Here is a 9,839-nt window from a genome sequence, read left to right on the forward strand (position 1 = left end):
ACAAGCATGGGCTTAGCATGGGCACAGGTGCCGCCATTCAGATCTTTGGAGAAGCACATAGTCTCCTAGGAACAAGGTGGAGCTTTGGGCTGAGAGGTATGGAGGTTCCTATAAATGTGTCCCCATTTACTCTTGCATGGGGCCCCTGGGCCTTAGATGTCTACCTCAGCTCAGTATGAATGCTTGAGGGTCCCCTGGCCTTTTCCAGGCCCCAACACTCTGACCCAGCCTTGCTGAGAGCCCCAAGGGCTTCAGGTGGGAAGACAAATACACCAGGTAAGTGAGCTCAGGGACAAGAATGGAGTTTGGGGAAGGCAAGGGGTACCGGAAGCTGCTGAACCAGCAACTGCCCTGGAGGGGTGTGGGCCCAGGGATGCCAGATCCCCCTGTCATCTCTCTGTTTAAAGATCACCTTATGTATCTCTCCCACGCTGGCCTCCAGACTTGCTGTGTAGTTGAGTCTTGTTCCTCCTTCTCAGTACTGGTCTTCCAGGCATTTCCCACTGCCCTGTTTATACTACACTGGGGTTCAAACCCAGGGCTTCACACATGCTAGGCAAACACTCTGACAACTGCGCTACTTCCCCAGCTCCTAGCTTTTAGGGTGAAATTTACCTATTTTCAAAAGTAAATATTGGCAAGTGTGAAAGCTACTGTCTGTATTTGCCCACTGAGATCCACCGACTGTCTAGCTATGGCCTGGGAAGGGGTATCTTTACTAGACTCTCCTCCGTGGCTCCAATCACTGGTCCTCCACATTCTAGTGTCCACTGCACAATGGACAAAATGAACAGTACTGAGTGAAGAGAGGTCAGGATTCTTCTCCATGTTCAAACCTGAGTTTTCGACTGTACTGCCCTGGGGTCTGTAATCCTGGTTGTCCTGAAACTCACTACATAGGTCAGACTGGCTTCAAACTCACAGAGATCCTCCTGCATGGACCCTCAGAGTACTTCAATTAAAGGCACTTACCGCCACTGCCACGCCTGGCTTTTTTTTTAAAACAGTAGCAGTGTTCTTCATATCCCCACTGCTCCTGCAGGGCCCTCCCTCGGGCTGCAACTCTCAAAGGTGTGTTACCTCTCCCTCCGACTTTAGTTCAGCTTAGGAGTAGTGAGTCTCCCTCAGTTGTTAGGTTTGGAGGGCCTCATCTTCCTTCGCTGGCTCTCCTCGCCCTGACCCTATAAATGCACATATAAGCAGCCCTTTCTTATATGCTCTCCTCAGTAAAGGCCTTGGACTGTGCTGCCCATTTTCCTCCTAGAAACCATCATTCATGACTAATTCTGCTTGTGTCTGCTGATGGATGTTCTGTGCATTATGGCCAAGATGAAAAGTTGACACAGGCCAGCACTTCTTAACTCCCACGCTGAAACAGAAGCAGCCCCCTCTCAAATAAAGAGCTTGGAGATGCGTCCAACCAGTTTAATGACTGGTACAATCATGCAAATGCCAAACCAGGGATGCACAAGGCAACGGGGGACTGAGGGGAGGGCACTACAATATTGTCTTAGGGGAAATGGGGTTGCCTAATACTCATGGGGAGAGGTGTGTGGAGGAAGGACCCACTGGCAGCGCGGGACCACGGCATATTCCTCAGGGGAACTTGCATCCTGTCGTGAACGCAGGAACAAGCTGGCCACCTTTACTCCCGGACATAAATTCTTGTGCACACCACATCATCGGCGCCAAATGTCTGCCCAGAAAAGAAAAGGAAAACCAATCAAGACAGATGCCTGTGCAAAAATATTTAAAGCATTTCACCAACAAGATGAGTGACTGCCTGGTTAACAATGCTTCACATAAGACTTTAACTCTGGAGCTGTGTGCTCAGGCTGGTGCTCAGGGCACGGAGCACACGTTCTGCCCTAAGCTCCCTCTCAGCAGAGAAATAACTAGGGCATAGGATTATGTTATATTCGGTTCTCCTTTGCTTCCAGGACCTATGACTGCTGGCCTAAGACATGTGAATTTCCTGGCTTTAGTTTTGAAGTGAGACTGAAGAGAAATGAATATCACGTTGGATATTTCTGAAGGTGCTTCTGTGTCCTTTCAAGTGACTGCAAGACAGTGAAGGGCTTGGACGGCTGCAGCCAGATAGATTGTGTTTTGGAGAAAAGACAGAACTGCATTCTGGAAGGCAGCCATCTAGCACAACAGCCTGATGTGAGGACAGCCTGCCCTCTGTACACATGGGTTCTATACCTTCACACTCAACCAAGCACAGATTAAAAATACTCACTGAACACCTGCATATATCCTAAACATGCACAACCACTTTTCATGTTATTATTCCTTAGCCAATAGAGTATAACATGTTTGCATGGCATGTTTATGGCCAGGAATGACTGTAAACTCGGAACGAGACAGGAGGCTGTATGTAGGCCAAATGCTACACCATTTTATACCAGCAACTTGAGCACTTGAGCAGTTTGGTGTCTGCAGGGTTCCTGTAACCAACACTCATGGATGTGGAGGCATAGCTGTAATACTCTTCATCTCTAAACTAAAGCATTAGTCTCAGATGCAAGAACAGAACATCGACCTTCTGACCCTGCTCTGCAGCCAGAGCTGGGCAAGACTCTCCCTCTCTTGGCCTGCTCAGGGTTATAGGGAAGGGTGACTTTGAACAAGATCATTCTGAGGGTTCTTTCCAGCTAGGATTCTACGACTTTTTGTTGGCTAGATGGAGAATATAAATCCTTCCACAGATGGGAAGGGATATTTTTCTTCTGGTGCCTGAAATGGTAGCACCTGTATAAGTAAGATGTCTCAAATTTCCCCAAATACCAATTACTCACAGGTCTGCTCTCCTGGGACTCTCACTGTCAGAACAGAGAAACCAATGCCTATGTGTGTGTGTGTTGGGGTTGGGGGGGGGGTGATGAAAACGCTGGAAAGGGAGGGCTGGAGAGATGGCTCAGCAGTTCTGTTCTATCAGACCAGGTTTGAGTCCCAGCACCCACATGGCAGCTTACAAGTGTCTGTAACTCCAGTTCCAAAGGCTCCAACACCCTCCTCTGGCCTTCACAGGCACTGGCACGCATACTGTACAAAGACAACATGCCAGCAAAGCACCCATTCGCATAAAAGTTAAACAAACAACAAAGACAAAGCCTCCCCGGCTGGCAGTCTTGATGTGGGCACATTTGCATGTTTCTGTGTTGAAAGGCCTTTATCTTTCTGATTCCCTAAACAGCTGGCAATTCAAGAGAAGCAAAAACCATTGTGCTAAGGATTTAATTACGTCAAGATCTTTAGATTTTAAAAATCTATTTATTTGTCATGCTAGGTAGGGATAGAATCCAGGGTCTTGTCTGAACTAGGCAAACGTTCTCTCAGTCCTACTGTTTGATTTTAATCAATGTAAGATGGGATGAGTTTCACATCCTTACCCTTGGAGTCCTTAGTGACCAGATGCTCTTGGGATATTGGCTAAGGAATCACATGCTCTCAAGAAATATTTCCTGCATGTAGTGATTATTAGGGAGTTCTGACAAGATGGGCAGTTTTAAGAGCTTTGTGTCTACCGCCTTCCCCATTAGTGAGGGAAGATAGTCTGTCCTGGGCACGTGTTGGGGATTGGGATGGAGTAGATTTCCCTTCATAAATCTATTTTTTAGATGTTTCTCCCTAAGAACCATGCTGATTTCCCAGAGTTCTGTGAGTCTATTGCCACATAGGTCTCTGGAGCTTACTCAGTCGAAAAAAAAATAGCTTCATGACATGGGAAGAAATCCTCACACATCGAACTCCAATTGAAAAGCCCTTTCCTGCCTCCCATTGGAAACATTTATGCTCGCCGCAGAGGCTCCAGGAAGAAACTCCGTGGAGTATTCCAGAGCAGTGTGAGGGAGTATACTCAGTTTTCAAAGGAGGATGATTTACAGCCTGTGGCAATTTACTGTTGGCTCTGGGGACACTTATTTCAACTAAACTAAAGTTACTTACCTCTCCTTACACGAAGATTACATCTCCCAACGTTTTAGATTTATTAACGATAATAACCCTTGGAAAAAAAGCCCACATTTCACATCCCAAATGCCAAGAATTAATGCTCCCTTTGAGGCTTGTATATATGTTCACCGAGCCAGGGAAGGATGCCTGGGAGGAACTGCCGAGTGGGGTAGGAAGGGACAAAATGTGGCAGAGTCCTTCACTGACATTCAGCCTGTGACACCAGCTTCACAGTATTCCAGAGGTGACCAAAATCCCACTTTTTCAGTGTAAACTGAAATCCTGCTTAACCCTTAGCTAGATTCAAGAAATCTATCATCATCTCGCCGTTCCTTGCTACCTCTGGTCCCCACAAAATGCATGTGCCAGTTTCCCTAGATTTCCAAGATTTTCCAACTCAGCCTCAAATTGGTCTCTGAGTTCATGAGGTAGCCCTCAGCTGGAAACATTAGCTAGGTTGCAAATTAAGCCAGCCCTTTGTCCATGAAAGAAGAGCTAGTTAAGTCATTTTAGCAAAGGACAAGAGGCGAGGAAGGGGGAGAGATCAAACAGCCTCAGAGTAACAGACAGCTCAATTTAGGGTCTTCTTGAAGGCTAAACGTGTAATTTTAGGGCTGAAAGGAATCTCAGTGGCTGCAGTTCAATCTCTCCGTTAACAACAGGAGCTTTACGCGGAGCTTGGGAAGAACAGAGAGGGTCCATGTCACAGTCGCACGGGGTGTCTTTCCTCAACAAACTTCTCTCTAGATAATGGGGTCAGGGAGCCTCACAGGGGTGAGGTTAACAGAATGCCTAACGGAAAACAAAGGGTATAAATTCCTGGGCACCCATAAGGGCCTTTTCTTTTTCTAGCCTGGTGTGGGAGCTATCAGTCAGTTCAGAAACACAGGGAAAGAAAGTAGGGGCTACTTTATCTCTCAGCTCCCCTCTTTCCTCTGAATAAAACTGGAGGTGTGAAGAAGTTAATCCCTTTGGGTTTTTGTTGTTTTGTTGTCTGTTTGTTTTGAGACAGGGTCTTGTTCTACAGCCCCCACTGGCCTGGAACTCCTAACTTCCCTGCCTCAGCCTTCAAACTGTTGCGTTACAGGAGTTACTGGAGTGGGGCAGACAATATAAAAGGCTTTAAACGTGGCCTTACCAGGTACATTTTGCTGTGGGTTTTTAAAATGTTTAGTCTAGGCATGGTACACATGCCTTTTATTTCAGTGCTAGGGAGGCAGAGACAGGCAGATCCTTGAGTTGGAGGCCAGCCTGACTGAATTCCACTACCCTGAGAAACCTTGCCTCAAAAATTACAAAACAAGAAACTCCAAAAGAAACAAACAAACACAAACACACACACACACACACACACACACACACACACACACAAAAGGTTTCTATCGCCATACTTCTGCACAGTGCTTGACTTCTCCAGCCCCAAAACGTCCACCTTCCCACACCAGTACCATCAGACATTTCCAAAACGTCCTTGCCTGGCTCCTGGGGGCAACAAAATTTTTAAGACTGGAGTAAAAATTTCTGTATGGCTTTGAATGCTAATGTGATAAAGTTTTGTGAAACTTTATTAGCAAAATGGGTCATGGGGGGCAGAGGGGATCTCGTTTTGTATAAGCTAAGGGGTCTGATGGAGCTCCAGCATTCCAAGCCAAGCCAGAGAGGAGACTGAGTGTCACCTGCCACTGGGGTTGTCATAGAACAGTTTGGATAAGGTCTGGCAATCAAACCAATCTCAGATATGACCCTGCCCTCTCAGGTAACCCTCCCACCTCCACCTGCCAACCATTTAACAATGGTTTCCTCTGGTTGAAACTGTCCATCCAAGCTTTCTGCTCACATTTTAACCTGTGACAAAGACTTTCTCAAATAGTGAGCATGAGGACAGGACGTGTGTGGCCCACCTCTGAGGAGGCCCTTACCAGGATTAGCTCATCGTTGGCCAGCTCTCGGGTCCAGTAAGTTTTGGGGCCATTCCCCTCAAGAAGAGTCTGTGTGCAGTGAATCTTGTTCTCATTCTCCCAAGTGGGTAAACTCTGCAGGCAGGAAAACCATTAGTGATATTAATTACAGTCTCAGCAGCGGGAGGGGAGGAACACAAAGAACACGGGAGAATAATTGCCGAACAGAAAAGCAACACATGGTCTCTGTCACCAGGGCACAGCATCTTCTCTGCTGAGCCACATAAAATACAATTCGGATTTATGGGACATAAATATATCTTATATCACATATACACAGACATGCTGGAGCAGCAAAGACTTAGGCATGCTTTGTGTCTCCAGGAATAAAATTCAGAGCACCCTTCTATCAGCACAGTGAACCTCTCCAAACAATTTGGACTTCAGTTAGAATCACAAAATGTTACAACTGCTGAGACATTATGTTTGCATCTGCTCTGGTGGCCGGCAGACAAGAAGGTAGGTCTCCACGGCCAGACTCTACACTAACACCTTTCTTTCTCTGCATTCCTCATCAGAATAGCACACAGCCTGCTCTAGTAAACCGGGGTGTCTGTCTCTGGGGATAAAGATGTTCCCACTTTCCACGCTACATCCTTCTAGAAACATTTAAAAAAAAATCAAGCCAATTTGAAGGTTCTTCAAGGAGTTGGAGGTGAACAGGCAAAAGAGAGTGTCCCTATAGCTTCCCCAGTGTCTGCCCACAGCAAAGTGAGATACATCTGGGCTGGGTGGCGCTGAATGTTCACATAATCACTTTTTAACTGACACATGGGACTCCTTCATTAGACAAGGGGTGGAGGAGGGGACAGGAATTTTTAAGCCTCACTCTCTCCAGGGTGTTACATGATTCTTTTGTTGTTCTTAAATCAGAATTGCCCTCTCTGGCAGTCGACAGGGTTAGATGGCTCTAAATTGAGCCCTGCCTCTGGTCAAGCCAACCCCTCCAGTAGACACCCTTCCTTCTCCACTCTATTCTGATTTTTTTTTCCCCTCCTCTGATGCTAGGCACATGCTAGGCAACCACTGGGCTGTGTTCCAGCCATGTCCTTTTTGTTGGTTGGTTTTTTTTTGTTTTTGTTGTTTTTTCAAACAGTGTGGTGACTTGAACCTCAGATTTTACTAGCTTCAAGCAGGGAATCAAATTTGATGGGCAAAGACTGTCTTATGAGTGAGCCTGTATCTGTACAACTGGGGCTGTATCTCTCTGTCCTTCCAAACATGGTGACCAGAGTCACAATTGGATCAGACAGGTATGGGCTCAGGAAAGAGAAAAGAAATAATTTCCCATTCTTTAGAATGTTGCTACATTACAAAACCAAAATTGCCACTGTGTTGGTCTGGCTATCTTTGAGCTCACAGAGATCTGTCTCTGCTTTTGGAGAGCTGGGATTAAGGGAATGTGCCACAATATTTGGCAACATTTGTAAATATTTGAGAACATTGGGAAAGCTGGCTGTGTTGACTCTGTGAAGCCGGATATGATGACTCTGTGATACTAGCTAGCCCTTGGAGGAAACAGGAGGATCGAAGCAACTCGGATCCAGCCTGACTATAGAGTGAGATCCTGTCTCAAACAACTAACCAAACAAGAAAACAAAATGCCTAAACAACAACCACAAAACCCATGATGGAGAAAGGGGACATCCTTTTTAAATGAGATAGCACGGTGTTACAAATAAAACCAGCAATGCAAAGTTCAGACTACTCACTAGCCTTTGGCTCATGTCTCAGGAAAAAAACAAAGCAAAATGAAAACAAAAACAAAACAAACAAACAACAACAACAACAACAAAACTCCTCTCTTGCTTGTTGGATATAGTGGTGGATGCCTGTAATCCCAGAATGGCAGGGGATGAGGCAGGAGCATCCGGGAGTTTGAGGTCACCAGGTTTACATGGAAACTTGCAGGCTAGCCTAGTCAGAGCTACATAGCAAGCCATGGCTTCTCATAAATCATTCTCCCTCCCTCCCTCCCTCCCTCTCTCCCTTTCTCTCTTCTTTGCTCCCACCTTCCCCCCCTCCCTCCCTCCCTCCCTCTCTCCCTCCCTCCCTCTCTCTCTCTCTCTCCCTCTCTCTCTCTCCCTCTTTCTCTCGCCTCTCTCTTTCCCTCTCTTCCCCTTTTCTCCTCACCCCTTCTCTTCCCCTCTCTCCCTACCCACCTCTTTCTGTCTTTCGCCCTTGAGGACTTAGAAAGGACATTCAGTACATTGTCTGAACTAAAACGTGCGTTGCTTTTACTTTTGAAAGAATTTGGCCATTCCCTTAAAGACCTCTGTTGAACACGGAAGGGCAGGAAGAGGTGACTGGCGATCTGGGCTGTGCAACTGGATCCGAATCGTTCCCTTACAGTCCAGGGACCCAGGGGGCGGGACGCTAGATCAGCTACTCCACCTATGACAGGTAACTCGGCAGCTGCGCAGAACAGGAGGCAGCAGCGGTCCTAGGAACCTCTACCCATGCTGCCAGAGCTAGCGCTGAAGACACCGCTAGCGAGGCGCTAACCACAGCCAGGACCACACAGCAACCCAGAGCTCAAAGCGCGCGCCTCTCGGCGCCCGGGAGATAGTATGAGGGGAACCGGGGTAGGGCTTTTTCCTGAGCCCAGGACCATTAGGTCACAGAAACTTCCCGTGACACACCCGGCAGTGAGTCAAGCGTTTTAAGGGGTACCCGGGAAGGAGGTGCGGTCTCTGGGGCCTCACCCTGCATTTGCGTCCATCCACTGTCTCCTCCTCGAAGTCCTCTCCGACCTTGAAGTTGATCTCCGTGGTGCGCACCGTAGTGGATGTCTTGATGTAGAACTGATCCCCGTCCTGGCGGATCTCCACGTGCGGCTTGGACGCAGCCGCCACTGCCACCTTCCTCAGCATGGCGTTCACACCTGCGCAAGGAAGCACAGGCTCGGGTCGCCGGTCCTCACCCACTGGTCCCCTCCGACCCCGCCCCAGACCTGTTTGGCCTTTCCCAAATCCTCTGGCTTTAGACGGGGCTCTTAAATTAGTTCCACTTGTCTCTGTCCTCCCCTGGGTTTTCGAGAAGAGAAACTGAGGTTTAAAGATGGCAAGTGGCTTTCCTAAGTTACCCAGTGCTTTCATGGCAAGATCTGGTCTCAAAGACGCCCCAGTTTAAAGTTCCTGCTCCTCATTGTGATCTAGCACGAGATAAAGATGGAACCGTCGAGAAAGGCGCCAAATGTCCAGTAAACCTTAGTTGAACCCCTTGGGTCCGGAGTCCGTTCTCCTCTGAGATTCGGATTTGGGGGTGGAGGGATCGTAAAGGAAACAGAGATTCATCACTCCACTGACTCCCTCCTGCCTAAACCACCCCCAGGCTACCCTCTCTGGGACTGGTGGCCTCGCAGCTGCTTCTACCAGACCGAACATACCCTTCGCACCAGCTTACCCAGCGCCTTGAGGAGCTCGTCGAAATTCTCGCTGCTGCGCATCTTCCAGGTACCGGCGAAGTTGGGCATGGTGGCGGTGGTGTTAGCGGTAGCGGCGGCGCGAAGGCAGCGGCAGGGACCCACCTCTGCTGCGGAGCGGTCACACGCGGCGTTGCAGAGAGAGACTGGCGTTCTGCGCCCAGCCGCAAGCGCCTTGAGTCACTAGGGTAGCGCCCCCCCTCCTCGCCCTTCTGGGGCCCCGCCCTCAGGTCCCGCCCCTGCCCTGCGCGCGCGCGAGGCGGGGGCGGGGGTGGCCCACGAGGGGTGAGCCCGACTCCCCGCCTTAAGGCGCCCCTCACCATTCCTCATCCTCCCAGCCACCAGTGATGCAACTTGGAACCTGCTCTCCCCGGTTGCCTCTTCCACCATGCCGCCCACATCCTGTTTTAAACTGGGTGGTGGGAGAGGGTTTAATGAAGTCAGGTCGGCCTGGAGGAGATACATGAAGCTAGCTAGGTAGTGGGGATTCAAGGATCACG

General features: G+C 48.7%; 1 protein-coding gene across 2 annotated transcripts; it reads right to left on the bottom strand.

Moving 5' to 3' along the window:
• Positions 1-1,411: 1,411 nt before the first annotated feature.
• Crabp1 (cellular retinoic acid binding protein 1) lies at positions 1,412-9,553 on the bottom strand. Of its 2 annotated transcripts, XM_028783337.1 has the most exons (4): positions 9,321-9,553; positions 8,621-8,799; positions 5,877-5,990; positions 1,412-1,696 (listed from the first exon to the last, which is right to left on the bottom strand). In XM_028783337.1, the coding sequence occupies exons 1-4, from the start codon at positions 9,388-9,390 to the stop codon at positions 1,646-1,648; spliced, it is 414 nt and encodes a 137-aa protein (XP_028639170.1). In that variant the 5' UTR covers positions 9,391-9,553; the 3' UTR covers positions 1,412-1,645. The 2 variants fall into 2 exon arrangements, with proteins under 2 accessions (XP_028639170.1, XP_028639171.1); XM_028783338.1 differs by lacking the exon at positions 5,877-5,990.
• Between the last annotated feature and the right edge of the window lie 286 nt (positions 9,554-9,839).

The sequence above is a fragment of the Grammomys surdaster genome, unplaced genomic scaffold (genome assembly GCF_004785775.1).
Source record: "Grammomys surdaster isolate TR1022 unplaced genomic scaffold, NIH_TR_1.0 1057, whole genome shotgun sequence".
In the NCBI taxonomy this organism is placed as follows: Eukaryota; Metazoa; Chordata; class Mammalia; order Rodentia; family Muridae; genus Grammomys; species Grammomys surdaster.